At 45.9% G+C, this 19853-nt stretch overlaps 1 protein-coding gene across 11 annotated transcripts in view; it reads left to right on the top strand.

Moving 5' to 3' along the window:
* LOC126875473 (uncharacterized) overlaps nucleotides 1-19853 on the top strand; it is a 259178-nt gene that overhangs the window by 181692 nt on the left and 57633 nt on the right. For all 11 annotated transcript variants that reach the window (XM_050638405.1, XM_050638401.1, XM_050638396.1 and 8 more), the window contains 2 exons: nucleotides 16235-16373; nucleotides 18487-18551. In XM_050638405.1, the coding sequence (XP_050494362.1) occupies nucleotides 16235-16373; nucleotides 18487-18551 (204 nt within the window). The remainder of the gene's footprint in view (nucleotides 1-16234; nucleotides 16374-18486; nucleotides 18552-19853) is intronic.

Below are 19853 nucleotides of genomic sequence, written 5' to 3'. Positions count from 1 at the left end.
CGTCTCTCACGGATATCCTAAAAATACGCGTCGATTTGGACGATACCTGGTGAACGTGTTAAACTGAATGATCGGCTCCCCGATCGCTAAAAGAATGCGAGATCTCAAAGAGTCTGGATGATTTAGTGTCACGTTGTACGTTTCGAAGCCGCGAGCCTGTACACACGTAGAGTTTCGCGTGTTTGCTTATTTATTTATTTATTCAGGACGCTTCGAACGCCCGTCGCTTCATGAATACAATATTAGACATTTCCCGGTTGTGGTCCCGTAGATTCCACGGGAAACTTCTTACGGTCGGACTTCCTGCCAGCTAAAGCTGGAGTAGGATCGCGCGCACCTGTTCGTATCAACCTCGAGGTACAGCCCACTTATAATCCAGTCTCTTTCTTGATACCGTCCTTTAAATCACATTTTCATCCCTCGCATATATGCTAAAGAGAATCAGTGTCTTTTCTTTTTGCCTGTCGAGCATCGTTCTACGTTCACTTTGCTTCTTTACTTACACGGTCAAAATGTATATGTTTACTTCTGCCATGCTTTTATTTACGAACGATCTTTGTTCATTTATGCGATACGTTCAGCTCGCTACTCGAACAACTCCAGCAAAAATATATCTAATGTTCGAGTATTAATGCCTTTAAATTGAAAAAGCGGTACTCGGCTCGACGAAGCGCACAAAGTGGGCAAAGGATCGTTAAAAGAAAAGTGGATGGGCAAAACTGGAATGGTTCGTTCTCTCTCTCTCTCTCTCTCTCTCTCTCTCTCTCTCTCTTCGTAAGATGAAAATTGAAAGCATTTCGCGAAACCGTCAAAGGCATAAATCTAACGGCGAGAAACGTTAAATAAAAGGTAAAATATAGCCTGCGATATATTTACGGGGAGGCAGGGTCAGATTAAAGCCTGGCCGTGGAGCATAATCAATAGATTCGAATTGTCTGGCGTGACAGCGCCGCAATATCGGAATTCTGCCAAGTTTCGTCGCTACTTGTATCGTCAACCATAGGAATGTCTCCCTTTTCTCTGTGTCTCCCTTCAGCTGTTGCGGTGGACGTATTCGTGTGGGTGTAAATTCGAGCTGCTTTCTCGGATTCTATAACGAAATCCCTTCTCATCGTTCCGCCCGTGAGACGGATGAAAACTTGGCTACTTTTAGACCTTTGAGGCAGCTTTTTCGGGGCGTGTTTCGGTGACATTTTCAGCTGGCTACAAAAGGGCTTAGATATTCGGCGATCGTAGGAGAGTCCGTTGAGCCGTTTTTTTTTTTTTTTTTTTTTTTAATAAACTTCGCTGTACTTTCTGATAGATTTTTAGATTTAGCTTCGAATAATCTATCCGCGCTTATATATAATAAGATATAACATATAATTAGACTGCGAATTTTTTATGTACTTACGAGAAATTGAAAGAAGCAAGAACGGACGAAACGCACGTAATGTGCTAAAATATAGTTAACTCGTTGTATTATTTATTGGACGAAAGCGTTCTATTTTTCGAAATATAAATTTGTAAACATCCGCGGTATATTGTTCTACGTACTTCTACGTAAATTCATAATCGCCCATACATTATTTTATATACACATATATGTATATTTATCGATTAGACGGTACCAAGTTTATGTTCCGTTCGCGAACTAGTTGCTCTCCTTGTTTCTCTTTGGCAATTTGAAAATTGAACCGAATATCCGCTTGCCGAATACGCGCAAACGTATACTCTAATAACGCACATACGTTTCCATGCTAGAAGCATCGACACGTATATCGCGCGAAAGTGCTCGGCAATTTGATTTATAGATCGTAATTTCAAGTTGCTGGAGAATATTTTATAAACCTAAGATAAGCAGTGGAGCAAGAAGCGAGGTACAATTCATTTCTCATTTATATTCCGTATTCATGCTGATCTTGGATTCACGAAGCTGTACGGCAGGAGCTTCGACGATCCAATCTTGTCGTATTTCAATCGTTTTTAGCGATCTTTCAGCATGAAACTAGCAATTTTTCAGAGCGCCTGCACCTTTTACATAGTACGAAACAGGGATTTTTGCGCGCATGGATTTATTAAAGATCTGGCGTACAATAAAATTTTTCGCGTCGGACGAGCACGAATTGGAAAATAGGGGTGGAAAGTAAAAGTTAGCCTTTCGAGGCACAGTCACGAATCCATTTTCGGCGAGAAAACACGAAGCGCGTCGCGATACCGGAGAAAAGAAGCTCGGAACGGTGCCGTTTCCACCCTCTTTCCGGCTGTGGCGACGCGGAAACGCAATTTTCTCCTCTGGCGTTTCCACACCGCTTCCGCGTTCTCGTTACGGCCCGCTCTGGAACTCTATGAATTGTGCAATGTCTTTCCCGTGTCGCGGATTTCCACGGGTTTTATGGTGATTTCGTGAGCTGGCCCGTGTATAGACACAGCCGCGGATCCAAGAGTGATTTCGACGAATGAATAACGGATGAACGTCTGGCCAGACTCGATGCCGCTATCATCTCGTTTCGATCTTTCAGTCGCTTCAATTTCGTTACCAGTTCACCGGCTTAACCATTGCCTATTCTTTTTTTTTTTTTTTTCCTCCTTTTTTACCCTCTCGTTGTTGTTTGCTTTTAAGAACGTGCTTCAGACCGACAAATCATTCGATAAAGTTATTCGCCGAGGATCGTAAGTCCCAATGCCGAAGACAATGGGTGAAACGAATCAATAGGAGCGATATTTTGTTAGGATTCGGTATTGTTAGGGAATTTGAGCGGAACACGGGAAGGGAGTCGGTGGTGTTAATTGTATAGATTTAACCGGAACCGGGTAAATATGTTTTGTCGGAGTTGAACAGTTTCTCACGATTGCATCGTCGTGCTTAAAATAGTTAAATTTGCAATTTGTTGACATAGGAGAGGGACCGAATGGAACGTGGATGGTTCCCAGTTGATTTTGAGGAATTAATGATGTTGGCTTAGCCCAGCGCGCTCCGAATTGTATTACATTCTCCCCGTCGAATCGCTACTTATGCTTTTTAGCTGAAAAACCGTGGGAGAGGGAGAGGGAGCTTTAGCTCGGATCAACCGCGAACGCTTCCCGACTTCGAATCACCGAATTTTACCATAAAAAACGACTTTTCCCTCGAGTCGAACCTCACCGATCGATTGACTCTGAAACGAATACGCGATGGTGTTTCGCGACGCTCGTCGCACGAACGCAATACACTTGTCGCATCGCGGACATGGCATAATAATGGCTTTCAATTATCAGAATTTCTTTTTGACCGGCAGCGTCGTGGCAACGTGGTCAAATATTCGTTTAAAGCTTATCTTACGTTCGTTTTAAACGATGGGCATCGTTCTAGTACGTCATCGTCCACTGCTCTGTTTAATCGTCCGATGAACTTTATCGCGATCAACCAGCGGCCAACTATAGGGCAAAGGATTTCAGTATGCCGTTAAACTATCCTCCTCAAGGGCAGATGACGCAAGAAGAATTTTCATTATGCCACACCAAATACAATCGGTGCGGCAATCAGGTTGCTTCACCCTCGGTTTAAACTCGTTTCGAGGGTCAATAAAGGACCTCCCACCTCCTTCTCGTTCCCTCTAGTTCGCTCTTCTCGTTTCCCTCGCGACCTCTTACCCTCTTCCTCTCTTTCGCTCTTTCTCCCTTTCTCTCTCTAGCTCTACGCCGACACGAGCAAGCACGACTCTTCACCGACCCTTTCGTACCCTTTACCGAGTAAATCGCGAAACTTGTTTCTGTTAATGCCTCGACGGCGGCGTCGAGCCACTCGAATCGGTGTTTTGCAAATTGAACTGTAAGGCCGCAAGAGCCACGGGCAGCCGGCGATTATGCCGAAGGCTAGAGTTTCGTGACGAGGATTACGAATCTCGTAACAAACGAGCCTTTTATTCGCGCGGTGTTCCAACCTCTCTCGACTAAAGTTATTTCCCCAATGGAAATTGGACGCGCGCGCGCCCCTTAGTTTCACCTTTGCTCGATATACGGAATAATACGCGACGAACGATTATAAACGGTGCGAATTTCCCCATCCATTTCTGTCGTTTATAAAATCTTTTTCCCCCTTCGATTCCACGGTTGATCGCGTTCGAGTTTATGATCTTTTCACCGAACGCAACGGTTAGGGTAAAACGATCATCTGCGTTCGTTTACGAGAATAGAGATACATTCGTTTTCCGTTGTTTATTCGCGGTGACAGCGCGTATACTAGCGTCCACTGGGCACGAAACACCCGAGACTCTTATTATGCTTAAGGTAGATTCTATTTAACGTTGGCAAATGTCTCGAGATTTCTGAACAGACGTGTACTTTTTTGATCGCTTTGCTTTTTAATTTGATTTTCGTACACCGATTCGTTTTGGTGCATTGCAACAAATATTAAAGACTACGTTTAGGTTTATTATTTAACACCGAGTGCCTAGGTAGTTGGAATCGAGCCGCAACGCGTTTTGTTCGCATCCTCTCTTTGCCATTGGCAAGGGAAAAAGTGCAAGAACATCCGGCACGTCAGATCGCCGGCTATTGTGATCCGGATCAATGGCAATGCCCGCGCTGGACTTTTATCGACACGGACGAGCTTTGCGTCGAGAATGAAAAAGTACCGTATCAACGTTATACCGTGCCGCGAACTATTGCCAGGCCCTTTGAAGCGCCAATCAATTATGTATAGCGAATGAAAGAGACGAGGCCATTTTTTCTCTTACCTCCTTTGTTCGCCATTCATAGTTTCTGGTTCTGCTTCTTTCGTCGGCGTTGATCGCGCTCCTTTCCTTTATCCAGAGGACGTTGTTCCGACTTCTTGTATTTTCGGATACTGTAACAAAGGATTTTCAAATCGACTGTTACGACTCGAAATAAAAAATTGAGCTACAAAATCGTATAATATCGAGTTTACGGTAGATGATGATGGATACGATATCCGTTTATTCGTAAGTGTACATTTGTAAATGTCCCGTGACCGATGGACAACGGTGTACATCGAAAGTCTTACTCGCGAGCTTCACTGTGGATACGATGGTGCTTTTGGTAAGCAGCTCGTGAAATACTTGCGAACAATTGTAACTAGTCTAGACCCAGCACGAGAAATCGGACTCGAGCACTATGATTCGTTCGGTTGATCAATTCCCCGCCACAGAAACACGGAGGTTTCTCCGAGAATGGAGTGCCACTTCATCGATATTATTTTCCCATTCCGGTTGGTTGTACAGCCTCCACTCGATCTCCTCGTAACCGGGTCCTCGGTTATTGGACCAAGAACCTGTTCCCCTGAATAACAAATGCTCTCGACCGTACCGACACGTACATTTCTCCTCCTCGCGAGCACATTTCTGTGCGTGCAACGGCATGAGAGAAAAAACAGCAAAAGGCAAATGAGAGAGAGAGAGAGAGAGAGAGGGAGGGAGGGAGGGAGGGAGGGAGGGAGAGAGGGAGGAAACGCGAAAGCACTGGGAATGAATAAAATTGGAGACGTGGAATATTTCGCCCTTGGGAGCAGTGGCCATTTTACGCGCCATTTCAATCCGTGACGTCGTCATCGACGACGAACACACTCTCGCTCCCAAACGACTGGGAACATTTTCGATTTTTTTTCATACCCTAACTCTTTCCACCCTTCGCCCCGGCCTTCCAATCTTCATGCTCGTTTTTCATTCGGATATCGAAACGTCGATTATCGACCCCCGCCGTGAAGATCGTGTTCTGTTTGTCGATCCTGATACATGCTTACCACGCGATGTATCAGTTTTATAGTCGCGTGAGAAGACGATGTCGAAACGAGATCGATGCTCGAACCACATCCCCGAAGGTAAACCGAGAATGACGCGGCGATCTTAAAATGAAATCGAGGATTACGAGTCGCAAGTTAAATGGAAGTCGGTTAAAAAGTGAAACGAAAGGTACGGTTTCTAAACCAGATCGAAACTGATCGCGTTTATTCCGTGGCGTAAATGGGACTGCGAAACGAGGACAGGTGGAAACGGTTGAAAATCGTTAGGTTCTATTATCGTTGGATATCGAAACCGATAACGCTGTCACCGTGCTATGCATTAACTGGCCGACGAAATCTAACGGCGAAACGCGACCGATGAACAAAGTTGATCTTGGACGGCAATTTTTGCCCTCGAATCTAGAAAATCGAATATCGCCTGTGCAAATCGGATGTGAGAAAGTTCGAGCTTAGTACGTGGGCGCGAGTAAAGGGCATAATGGATTGCCAGACAGGGAAAGGGAAAACGATTAGAAAATTGGTAAAGTTAGAAACAGGGGTTGAGATAAGAGGTGTGGGAACGTGGGAAGACTTAGGGGTGTACGCAGAACGGTTAGGAGTCGAGGGCGTGTTGTTACGTGTCGGCCGGCAAGAAGAGGACGAGCGGATGGCAACAGCGGCGATGTTGGAAGCGAAAGAATACAATGCATGGGGTAACGAAAACAGGAACAAAGGACCAGTGAGCGGAACAACGAAATATCGAAGTACAAGGGACGTTGCGGTGGGAAGAGGAGCTGAATCGAAGCAAAACGAGCAATACGCGTATACATATATAGCGGGTGACAAAATGGATTAAGAGAGAACAGAGGAAGAGAGCAGCGGAGCGTAGGACGAGAAGAATTCGTGGAAAAATCGGAGAGAAGAAAGGACACAAAGAGACGGAAAGGGAAAAAATCGCCGAGTTGGAGCTCGAGGCTGGGAAATACAAGGACGGGTCGCGATGGGTCGAGAGGGATCGGGTGAAGGGGCAAAACTGCAAGCGCAGCAATATCAACTTTCGTCCTCGTAAAACTTTCCAGCGCTGACGGCTGACAGCTGTCAATGACGGGCGAAAGCGAGGGCGAGCAGAAGCGCGAGGAAGAGCAGAGGAGGTGGAGGAGGAGGACGAGGACGAGGACGAGGACGAGAGAGGAGGACGACAAGGCTGGTCGCGGTTTCCACCCTTCTCCCGCTTATTCTGGCAGCCAGAGTCCCGGTCCCTGCACGTCTACGTCGCCTGACGACTGTCAAAGTGTCAGGGATCCGCGGCGCGCTATTCTTCTCTCGACCGACTGACGATAATTCACTTGGCGTCCCCAAGATTCGACGTAGGCCCGCACACGAGACGCCCGTGTTCGCTTCCGTTGGTCCACCGCCGTCGTCTCCATTGCCGCCCCATCGTCGTCGTCCCCATCGCCGTCCCTATCGCTGTCCCTATCGTCGTCGTCGCGGCATGGCCCGCTGATAAAAAGATAATGGATCGCCGCGATCCGGTGTCACACGGAAGAAGAACGAGCACCGGTAGCCTGGCTCGTTTTAACCTCCAGAGGACGCAGCTGCGAAGCAATTGCCGCGGTCTGCTCGGAACGTCCTTTGGCCCACGGAAAGGAGGACCCGAGAGAATGAATCAACCGTGTCCTTGGTTCTTCGAGAGGTCTGCAAGAAATTACGAACCAAGCTGGTTCGATGGAATCGCCCGTGCTTCTCTGTGTACTTGGATTTCGAGAAAGGAGAGAATTAAGATATTTCAGATTGATCTGGCAACCGAGGGAGACGACGCATCCCTCGAAGCGTTAACAGAGAAAACCATTTTATTCCACCTGTCTCTTCCGACTTGGCTTTCTACTTAAAAAAAGAAAAAAGAAAAAAGAAAAAAGGAAAAGTTTATTCCATTTCTGTTTAGGCAGTTATATTTATAAAATACGTATAGCATGAAATTGATTCGCTTTTCCGTCAATGTTTTACAGAACGATACTTGTTTATCGATCGCGTTTGAAAACTTTTTATTTCGAATCGTTTGGACAACGTTTTCATTCGGTTGTCAATCCGATATTGTTTTGCCCATTCGGGAAACATTGATTTCATTTGACCTACATGCTTCAAAAGGAAGCTAGACAAAGGTGGACAAAAATCTTGAAAATCCGATGTAACGTTTTCGAAACGAGAAAACAATTCCGTTGGCCTTTACGTTGTAAATTGCGAGCGCTTTCAAGACAAATCTTGTAATCTCCCTTTGTCTTTTGTACCCATAGTTTTCATTCGTCCCCGTTTTCGGTTTGTGACTGGATCCCATAACTCTGAAAACGTCATGCAACGGATGATTTCACAAAATCAACGAGCTTCGTGGTTGCCGGTGTCGGAGGGTGCAACGGCGAACGACGGAGAACAACTGAGAACAACTGAGAACAACTGAGAACAACGGAGAACAACGAGAATGTAGAGCGAGATGGAGTGAAAGCGCGAGGGGAAAGGGAGTCGCGAAAAACGCGCGTAAAATCGGCGACCGATCGAAACCGATACCCGCTGATTGCCGAATTCGTTAACTCTTTTGAAAAGCACGGCTAGAGGTCGGTGAGAGAGAGAGTCGGCGAAGGGAAACAGGAAGTAAAGGGATGCGACACAGTGGTGTACAATGTTGCAGGTTTGCCGTGTGTTGTTGCGCGTCTCTTCTCTCGCCGCCCCTGCCACCTCCGCTACCTCTCAACGTGTTCCTGGTCCCTCCGCAGTGTTCTGGTTGTTCGAGTCGCGCCGCGTGCGTCGACGCCGAGAATAAAAGTGCCGACGAGTCGGCCGGTTGTAATGGTTAATAGTTACTTGTACGAGTATTTCGAGCCGGCTTCGAACCAGTCGTTTCGCCTCGTTGCAACGCGTTTCCACTGAAAAGAGCTTTTGTTCGTCGGATAAAAGAGAGACACGCGATATTTGATCTAACGCGAGCACCGGGGATTGTTTAAACGTTTGAACGAAGAAGCGTTTCCAGATTTCAAGTACGGAGGGGGCGGGGGCGGGGGCGGGGGACCGATCTCGTAACGCTTGAAATTTGGCTAAAGTTTAATTCTCGATCCACCGCCGTTCTTTGTAATCTTTCGACAAGTTTACATCCGTGAAATGGACTCTCGCTTTTTCCCTCCGCCTGGGGATTTTCATTTCGTTCTACGTCACTTTAGAACTTTATATCGTTTGTATCGCGTTTGCCACCGCGGCCGATGTTTCTCGCAACTGAGAGAGTCGTTCTTGCCAAAAGTATTCGACACACGGGCAACATCAACGCTTATACACCTACGATAAGCGTTCTCCAAGGTGCGTTTACGTTTAGGGAAATTTACGCAAGACGAAATTCTTTCCGTAAATCGGCTTGTTGGAAACGGCACCCGCAGGACCCCGGCTCACGCCACTTTTCGTTCTGATAAGTGATATATATTAGGCCCGTGCACGGTTTATAGCCAAAGTTTCGGTCCTCCGTATCAACGCTGTTCCCACTGGGAGATGATCCAGCTACTTAATCTCATCCAACCACATCCGTATTGGCAAATATTTCATTCGCTCGCTTTAAATCTTCATTTCCTGTTCTCTCCCACTGGTAGTAACTCATACGTGTTTTCCCAGGCGATTTTGTATTTCACCGTTGATCAAATTATTCGATGCTTCGCTATCTGGATCGAAACCGTTATTTCCATGTTTTTAGCTTCTCTTTAGTTTTTACAGGGAGAGAAATTGGCTTTCTTTTTAATTAATCTCGTTTTTAACGAACATTTGACACGAATCCAAAGTAACGGCTTACAAATGAAAGGAAACGCGGCACATAAAGATCTCTCGTAATTATTTCGGAACTACTCCGTGTCCTTCTATCTTAATGACGTAGGGAAACATAAAAAAGGTCGTCTTTCGCCATTTAATACCGACGATAAGAAGCGAGTAGTAATGTGACAGCGTATGTATCAAATAATTTATAATCGGCTCAATTCGTTCGCGTGACTGGCATTTAAACTCGTCACGCGCTCGACACGTGCTATTACGAACGATTAGGAACGTGGTATCGAAAGGCACGATTTATCTAGCCACCTACTCGACTGGTATTACGACTTCGTGACACAGTTCGAATTTAGCGACTTTCGGTCGCGCGGAAAACACCGTACAACCTGCCACTCGCGCCCCTGCGATAATGTTAGACGTGAAAATTCACCGCGTCGTGCCACGAACAACGACCAGTATTTCCATTTCGCGATGGCATTTATACGAAAATTCACCTAATCGCGATATCAAGATTTATTAATTAATCGGTGTAATACGATTTGCGTAGTGTGCACGGTTAGCGCAAGCTTGTGCCGTGGTCTTGAAGTTGATCGAACGATAGCTGCGAAGCTCGAATTCCCTCGATAGCGAGGATATGAAATTTAACGCGAAACGAGAAGTGGAGCTGTTGGAATTAGAAAATTACTCGCGCCGTCTGTCGTTGCATGTTTCAAGAAACGTTCTTTCTTATCACAGCGAATATTCGAGTAATCGAAGTGTACACTGGCTCGATCGGATCTCACGCCACGGTTCGTTCGCCTCTCTTTTTTCTTTTTTTTTTTTTTTTTTTCAGTTTAATAGCGGAGCGATTCCGGCGCGCGTGAAATTTCTGCCATTAGTTCGATTTCAATCCGAAGAGCTGAAAGCAGAGCCCCGTCATACCTTCTGCAAACGGGAATTCATCCGAGAGATTGTATACTATCTGTGCGATTCGATCTGCACTATTTAGATCTCTGTGCACCTCTCTCGTCGAATCCCTCTCGCGGGACGCGACAGGCCTCTATTGTAATCTCGAACTTACGAACTAACGATGTTGCCGCTGATGATTGTTTGCACGATGAAGCGCCGATAATACCGTGTCCGCCGTGATATTGAAAACAATTTATCGACGGAATGACGCGAGCCGTGTGTTCGCTTCTTCAAAGCGCCATTGTTCCCCGGCGGGCGAACGCAATCACGATCCGCCGATTTAGAAACCGGCGCTAGAGAATTCCAAGGTTTCCCCCTTTTTCTGTAAATTACGTTTCGATCGAACAATAGAATCTCGTATGTCTGAATTCTATTAAAATTCTTCCATGTACCAAGCGAAAGGCGATTATGTCTCGTAGAGCAGATTCGAAATTAAATAAATATTCAATCTCTGCCAGCTTTCGAGCGGACCGATTTTACTTCTTCGTTCGCTCGACCTTTCGTCGATGCCGCGAGATCAAATTTATATCTGACGGGATATCATCGGCGAGCCACTAATTTTCTAAAGAAATCAACGCTCGATACACGGAGAGAGAGAGAGAGAGAGAGCGAACGATCGATTTCTCCTGGTCGATAATGGGATTGCGAGGGTGGCGTCTTTTTACGCGGCGTCAGCCAGTCGCGGTGAACCAGCGATTTTTCGCGAGGGTTTTCTACGAATCCGGAAAACGGGGCGGTGTTGGTCAAAGATTGATCGAGCGGCGGGAAGAAAAATGAGCGCACGCGGCCACGGAAGATCGCGTGTCGTCGTCTTAATCAAGAAATTTCGGGGCCGGCCACGTGACTCGAGCTCCGACGCGCCCTCTCCGTCGCTACAAGCAGGGTGTATTTTGTCGTGGGCCATTTCTGGGGTAAATTACAGCCACGCAGGAGTCGTTACGGCTGCTTGAATACCGGTGAAATGGATCGTGCCGGGGATAAAGAATGAAAAATTGCCGCTACCGTTATATCGCGTGTATTGTCCGACGGTTTTCTAAAAAAAAAAAAAAAAAAAAAACAGCCCACGGCAAAATAAACGGAAAATTCCATTTTTCGTTAACGCTCGCGCTACGTTACCGCCGTGATTAAAATCTGTCGTTTATTATCGCCGATTGATAGTTTATTCCCGTTTTATAAATGCTAATGTCGCGCCCTTCCTCTTCTTTCCATCGTAAAAAATATAAAATATTTTACGATTGAAAACGGAGAAAGATTTTCTTTGTTCTTCCTCGGGAACGATACGAATCACAGCGAATCGTAAATCTCGTTTGATTTACGAGAATTTCGAACCTCACCGACGTTCGCAATTATACGCGAAAGCGAACCAAAGTTCTTTCACAGCAAATCTTCTATACCATCTTCTTTGCCGTATGTTTGACGAACGTGCATCGCTTTCGCGTTGCAACAAGACGACGCGATTTCAGGCAGCTCGCGTACTCGTCCTCCCGGCAATTAATTTTAATTGGCGTAATGTTCAACAAGAGGCGAAAGCAAAGCGACAAACGCCGTGGTAGACGGTAGATCCCAAGGGGGTCGTCCGTGCAATTTTTCTAATCATCGTCCTTATTACTCTTGTCGCTATTATCCTTATTATCATTGTCCAATTGGAGAACGCGGTCCATTTCCGGGGAGACGTACGGCCACCCGGGGATCGTTGTTCGTACGAAGAATGGGCTGGATACGCGCCGGTAAGGAGCTGGTCGTAGAGAAGTAACGACTCGTTCGTGAGAATAAACCTTGCGTAGTTTTGCGCATCTCGAATTCCCGAACACGTGCCCACGCTCGTTTCATTAACGGAAAATAAGGCCGCTGGATCTTCGCGGGTTCCTTTACCGTCCACTTGTTTCGTTCGACGTAAGTACGCTATTGACCGATATTTTTCTCGAATTTCGTTCAACTTTCAATCGAAACACGGAAGAGTTTCCAACGCCAACGAGGAATGTTTTGTCTAAAAGTCCTGTGCGTCGTTTAGTGGTACAGCAACGAGTAGAAGTTTCTACCAATCACCTGTGTGATTTTGCATATATTTTTGGCGTTGTATTGGACGTTTTCTATGACTTTTTGACTTTTGTGAATCGTAGGTGGTGACGCGTCTTTTCATGTACGTACATTTTACGCTACACGTTAACGGGATTTTATCGTTACGCGTGAAATCGACGAAGAAAAGGATATTGCGAAATCTGTAAATATCGAGGAATGTTACAACGTTTAAATCTCGATTTCCAACCTATAGCCATTTCCACATTAGCCGACAACGAAATCTTGTAACCGAATCAGCCATTGCAGAAGATTGCTGATTGTAGTATTTCAATTTACCCGGTTCTAAATGTAGTACCAAGCCCCGTGGCTATCGCCTTTATTTGCTCGAGTCTCTTTTACGACGTGACTACCTCTTTTCATTCTGTCATTGGAAACGTTTTATAGCCGAGCAGACAACCTCGGCGGATAACATATTTGCGTACGAATAAATGCATGAACCTTAATTCCAACAAATTCGAATTGCACCAGCTGAATGACCAAAACCTCGTCCGAGTATATCTAGCATTGACCGAAGGATCGAACCAGACCGGAAGTAGAGAAGAAGCGAACAATCGGTGAAAAGCTGGAAGAAAATCGGCAGAAAAGAAGCGATTCGTCAGATCGGCACGGCTGAGTTTCGAGGGTGAAATCGATAGCAGGTGGTGGCGGTGAGTCCCTGGAGCGAATCCACTACCTCTACTACGCCCCTTTACCCCTTCATCCTCGCGTCTCACCGACGCCGGCCACCCTCGGGCATTTATTTATTTTCATGCGGTTCGAATGCCGCGGGTTGCCTCTCCTGCTTTTCGACGTGCCTGGAAAGGACAGAAAGGAGAAGAGAACATCGGGAGAAAGGGAGAGGGTGGATGGAGGGTGGATTTCGAGGGCGGAGAGGGTAAAGAGAGAGGAAGAGAGGGAAGGATGGCGAGCCACGCGCGATTCACGGCGGGCTCGTAAAATCCGCGGGCGAGACTCGAAATCCGTAATCACAGTTCGCACCAGCGCGGCGCAGCGGCCCAGTCGCGATGGAGAATCTCGCCCCTAGGGTAGAAGGGGCGAGACCGACCAGCTACCTACCAGAGCATCGGAATGGAACGAGAGGGGAAAAAAAACGGTCGAATGTTTCGCGGTGGCTCTTTCCTACCCATCCTGTCGCGAAATCGAATCTCCTACGATCCCTTTCTCTCTCGTTCTCTATTTGCCGTGTTGCCGCGCCTCGCCGATACTGTTAGCGATAAGAACTTGGGATTGCACGTAAATGTCGGCAGCCAGCTTTTCGTTTTTCTTTACGGTTTAATTCTTTGGCCGAGGAAACGGTGACAGCCGAAGAAGTACGACACTTTGCGGTCGCTGAGTTACGGGCACACCATCGTTCTTTATTTAAGGGTGATAGTTAACTTCTTGAATGAGAAAACAGAGGATCCCCGTTAACGAATGCGTCCGTTCCACCCCTCTTCCGGGAATTGAATTCAATTTTTCATGTGCACGAGCATTTCATACAGCGTTTCATATATCGAGGGGGAAATTGTTTTTCTTTCGCCAGAAGAAACACGATTTGACACTCTGTGGATGTAACGAAAGGCTGGAAGTGTGTTTTCCAAGGAACGCGTCGGTGAAAAAACTTTGGAAAATGACAGGCGTCAATATCAGCGAGCGTCCCCTTCGAGATAAGTGTAACAGCGGGAACTCTTAAAACGCTTCCTTCGCGCTTTATTATTCTATCAAACCCTCCGGGGAAAGTGGCTGCTCTCCGGGGAGAATAAATTTTTTTATTCCACATTAAAAGCGGCCAGACATCTGTTCTATCGACCGAAGACGCGTCGCGAAACGTCCTATTAAGAGCAAAAAATGGCACACGGGTAGAAAAGAGGAAGGAAAGGAGAAAGAGAGAAGGGAACAACGATAGGAAGAGGCGTGTCGTCAAAGAAGAATCCAATTCGATTATTTTCTCTCCGATGTGACGCTGTTCGTTCCGAGCGTGCCAGGCTCGATCTTAACAGAGACGCGAAAACGATTGCCACAATTAGATGAATCAACATTCCGACACGCTGACGGGAGACGACAATAACAGCTTTTATTTACGAAGCTTTTACTTAAAGACACGACTGGAAAACGTCGCTTGTACCTCGCCTGTTACTTTCGTTCCGCGACCCTCCCTGGAATAATATTTTTCCCGCTCTCCCTCGTTCAGGCCCGGGAATGAGATTTAATTAACCCCTCATTAAGAATCGCGCAACGAAAAGCCCGTCTACGTTTTGTTTATTTACCCTGTCGTTTCCTTTTTACCATCACGGCAATTGCACCGTTGTGTTTCTGCTAGAGAGAGAGGAGAGAGAGAGAGAGAGAGAGAGAGAGAGAGCCAAAGCGAGGTTCAACGAGTAAGAAGGATTGACTTATTTATCAGTTGTCGAGACTTGTCTACTTTTTGCCAGACGTCATTCGGTCACGCGACACTGCTCTACAATCTCATTCTTTCTTTCTTATTGTTAGCCGCTTGAAGTAGCAAGTGGAACTATCGTATTATACCATGCGATTTACAAATTGCATTCGACTCTGGAATTACCAGGTGGAAATTGGAAATAGGATTACATACGTAGCTGCTGCTATGCTTTCTATATGCGTTCTCTTCTTAGTATACGAAGGGGTGAACAGCACGATAAATCACACTTCTTGTCTGTCGTAGAATAGCGATTTTAAAATTGGATATGTTGCAACCAGTTTCGTGCCTATACGGCCCTTCTCCAACGATCAAACAATGTTAACTGTTTTTTTGTTCGTTTGCGGCTATTCATTTCAATTAAGTTGGACTAAAATAACAATTAAACTGATACTATCGATTTCTTCTAAGAGACATTATAAATTAACATGGATCGAACGAACTTCCCTGCCTCTTTTCCGTAGAAAAACTATGGCTATCGAGCTGTCAACGATATTTTACACGATTTTTACGCCATTGAGGCCATTGAGTCGGTTAATCTGTTTTCAAATATGGATCGTTTAAAGGTTGTTCGTAATGCAATTTAACGAATTAGAAGGAAAATCAATTTGAGTTAGCTTGACTCGAATAATTCTGTTACTTTTCCCTATAATGTTTTTGCCGTGTGGCCTTCCCCTATCGAGAATTATTCGACCAGCTGTAATCCAATAAACTAATTGCGCACTTAGGAGAACGAATCTGTCGGTCGAAGGAAAGAAAGCGATACGTCGCATTGTCGCAAAAATGGATCGCTTTCGCTGCGTGTGCACGGTCAGGTGTTCATCGAGGGGTTGGTCGCGCGGAGAGAAAGGAACGATGCACGAGGGACATCGCCGGGTTTCGATTATCGTCGATAACTCGGCTGGATGTATCCCTTCCGTGCTATGGCTGTAGTTTCCGGAAATTCGCTTCGCCCCTAGGATTATCCCGTCCGGGGAATTCCCATCTCGGCGCCATGGTTATGCGCCCTTCCCGTTACCGCGCTCCGTTCAACCCTTACTTTCGTCGGCGTATCATCGCCGTCTCCACGGTTCTTGGCCCTTTTGTCTTCGAACATCGCCGCGATTTGTCTCATATTACTTCCACGAGAATATTACGTTGTCTCTTCTTCGTTCGGCGAGGAGAACGTATCGCGTTCGACGGCGACGCGGCTTCGAACGAAGATTGCGTCCAGAAATGGACACGCCGCGATACGACATTTTTCGCAGATGGCGTCGACCGATCGAGTCTGTTCACGTGGATGTTTGCGATATTTGTTTCAGAATGCACGTTTCCACTGAAATGGGAAGGCACCTGGTTTCAAAGCGGAGTCAGACAGCCGATCGTGATCTCCAGGAATGAATTGTCCAGCAAGGGTAGGTGCCTGCACAACGAGGGCGACAAGTTTCTTCTGGTTGATCAGTGAGTACACACTCTGTTTTTCTTTGTATGTACCTTGTAAAACGTATTGGTCTCACGATATCTAAACTCTCTCGTGCAATAATTTCACGATTAATATTATTACACGATACATTAAGAACTTGGAGATTATTAGTTGTAATCTTCTATCTTTCTAAATTGTTGCATTTTTATTAAAACATCCTTGTACTTCCTGTTCGATATTAATTTTTATAAAATAGTTCAATGGCCTCATTCACTCGAACAGCGTGTGCTACGATTAGGACGGATAGACAAGCTTCTATTCTAACTTATTTTTTATCTATAATTACATATTATTATAAAAATTTCATTATTAACGCTACTCTGCTTGCGCAATAACATCCTAGTAGTAGAAACGATAACGTTTCCTGGTATCGGATCACGTCAAAGGCAAATTCGGAACGCGGAAGGCCAATCATCCTCCGAATCTCGTCGAAAATCACGAAACGAAACGAAACGAAACGAAAAGTTAAATCCAGAAACGAAAGTTTCGTGGAATGTCAACTCGTTAGAAAGAGGCGACGCGACGCGACGTACAGATTCCAGGCAATACGATTGGAAGCGAGTTTCGCCCCCGAGTCAGAAGGGGATTAAAAGCGGTATTACCAGAGGGGGTTGCAGTTGTTTCTTCGCAAGTGAGGTACACGCGAGCGGAGGAAAGAGGGAACCGCGTCGATTCGCCGCGTAATGTTCGTGTCACACGAGCTGACCGAAGTTTTCGTAGAGATTTCTATCGGGTTCGCCTGCAAAGTGTCCGATCGATATAGCGTCGAGCGAGATAAAAAAAAAAAAAACGCGGAAATGGCACTGGCACTGAGGTATCGTGGTTTCCGGTTGATCCGGTGAAGTTTAAACGGCAATCGCGGTTTCATTTCGATTCGAGTACGAAGAGCACAGAGGAAAGACATGGAAGAGAAATATGATAAATACGTCTGAGATTTTCTGATTTTCATGTTACCTTATGACCAAGAAGTACCGTAGTATCTTTACACGACGTAGTTGAAAATGAAAGCGACTTGTTAGATTCAAGCGTGCGAGTGTTTTAAGAATAGCTGACAAGTTGACCAAACTTTGTGAAGCTTTAGTAGAGGTACGAGCATTAGGACGAGCGATTTTTTAACGTCATGATGAAATTTATGAGAGAGGAATGATTTTGGTAAAGATTAGTTGAGATAGAGATTGATCGACAACCTACTGGTATTACGCGCGACCCTAATTTCTTCGCGAAACTTCATAAACTTGCCATCTAATGTTAAAAGGCTTATATTTTTTTGGGGCAGATCGGACAAATCGTTCCGCCTTTTAGCTATCTTATGTCAGAACACGTCGTTTCAACCAATAATTAAGATAAAAATCAGGAAATCAGGAAAACTTGTACTATCGTACTTTCGACCTAGATATCAAATTAAATGTTAGTTTTTTCCAAGATATAAAAAAGAAAAATTCTGTGGTACTTTATTCGTATGTATGGAACATACCTTTTTTGAAAGTAGGGGAATGGTTAACGACAGCGAAAGAAGTAAAACCTGTCGTAAAAGAGATAGTCCTGCAGGTATCGTAAGAGCAACCGCAAAAGTTGGAATCCTGAAGGAAATTTCTTTAATAAAAGTTACACGGCGCGGAAGAACGGTTATCGAATGAATTTTTCTAATCGAAGACAGTACGAAATAAAAACTTTTCCTATAGCTTACGCCGTTAAAAAGGGGCGCGGTTAATTTCCTATAAAAAGTTCTTGTTACGATACGCGATTACAGGAATCGGATTTTTCAGAAAACAGTACGCACACGCGATAAAGAGATTTCGTTGGCCACGAGGTCCGCGTTAATTCGGTCGATCGTTCGGTTCGATCTCGCGAATTTCGAAGCTCGTCGAGGCGGTTCTCATTAAGATGGCCGAGAGTCCTCCGTTAATCTCGAGGATGAGTTCGCGTCGTCGCCTAACGAGAAACGAAAGAGAAAACAAGGAATAACGGGCGGTGGAAGGGGCGTGGGGAGGGAGAAAAGAATCGGGAATAGGGGAAAGCGTTCTAATTCCAGCGAGCGATATCGAATGAAAGGCTTGAATAAGAGAAAACCCCGTTTCCGTTCTGTTACAGAAAATCCTGCTACCGTTGCGTCGTCATTCACGAGAAGCACTCGAACGTTCTCCAGTACAAAGAAAGTAAGTACAATTCTCAAAGAACATTGGAAGATGCCATTCCCCTTTCTCCGTTTTCTTCGGTAGTGCTCCTCGTCCGGGGTCCTCCGCTGTCTCCTCCTCCTGGCCGTCGTTGTCTTCGTCCTCAGCGACCTCCTAATAGCCGTTGTTTCGCACGATCGATAACGATTTGCCCGGTGCCCCGGGCGAATCCATTCATTAATTAGAATGCCGATCGGTAATTAAAAGCTCGAAGATGACGAGAAGGTGGACAACGAAGGGGGTGAGAAGCGGATAGCAAGGCGTAGTTGCCGGAACAATTCTCGGGGAAGAACTTAACGACTTTCGTTCGTTGTGCAAACGGCGGAATGACGATAGGAACGAGAGAAACGACGACATAAGAGACGGAACGAAACACCGGGCCGATGGTTCTGCTAATTCCGAGCCGGGGCCGCTGAACCTCGTTTACGATGGAAAAGAAATCGAGAGCACTTTGCCGGATTCTATTGTGCAATCAGCCCTGTGTCTCGTTAATACACCGACAACCGAATGGATAGCGAAGTTTCTGCGACGTGATAATGGTTCTCGTTGCCGGATATTTATCGAGGATCGTTATGCAGATCGTTGCAGATTATTGCGCGACATCGGTTCCGCTGCTCGGGACCGAAACATGGCCTCCGCTGTGGGATAGCTCCGGTTCTCTGTCGCGTTTCCAACGCTTTGCTTTCCATTAACGCGACTGGTATCTCGTGGCTTGTGCGGTCTATTCGTCTAAGGCGTCTATGTTTCGCGTCGAGCCCAAGGTAAATGGGAAACCGAGGCAGAACCGAGAAAGGTTCTGAATATCTTTGCTGGCTATCTTTACGCGTATTCGGATACCCTGAACTGAAGATTTCTCGACGTAAATTTATCATTTACGGGGATATATTTAAGCGAAGAGGATACTTGGTACTCGAGTGCTACGAACTTTCAAATTTCTACTTTGTTCCGCGTAGATTTCGTGCACCGACCAGAAAGGATATATCAACGTCCTGTTGTTTGCGGACTCGAAGTGCTTGCAAAGTCGGTACATGCTCAAAATTTCGCGTGGTTACGAAGGATTTTCATGAAAGTCGTTGAATCTCGAACCAGTCAGGGTCCGCTTTGAAGCGGTGTGCTCGCTCGAAAGGCGCTTTTACCTAGGATCGCGCAACGAAGTTTCCTGATAATTCTATTCGCCCCAACGTAGCTCATAGACGATGGCAGCCTCTTTTTTTCAAACCCGCTAACGACACTTTGATCCTCCGACTGTGGTCGTAAGTGATGCGCTTCGCGGACAGGGGAAAC

This window comes from Bombus huntii, chromosome 18 (assembly GCF_024542735.1).
Source record: "Bombus huntii isolate Logan2020A chromosome 18, iyBomHunt1.1, whole genome shotgun sequence".
Lineage (NCBI taxonomy): Eukaryota > Metazoa > Arthropoda > Insecta > Hymenoptera > Apidae > Bombus > Bombus huntii.
The sequence above is the reverse complement of the archived record's forward strand: the minus strand, read 5'-3'. Positions and strand labels throughout refer to the sequence as shown.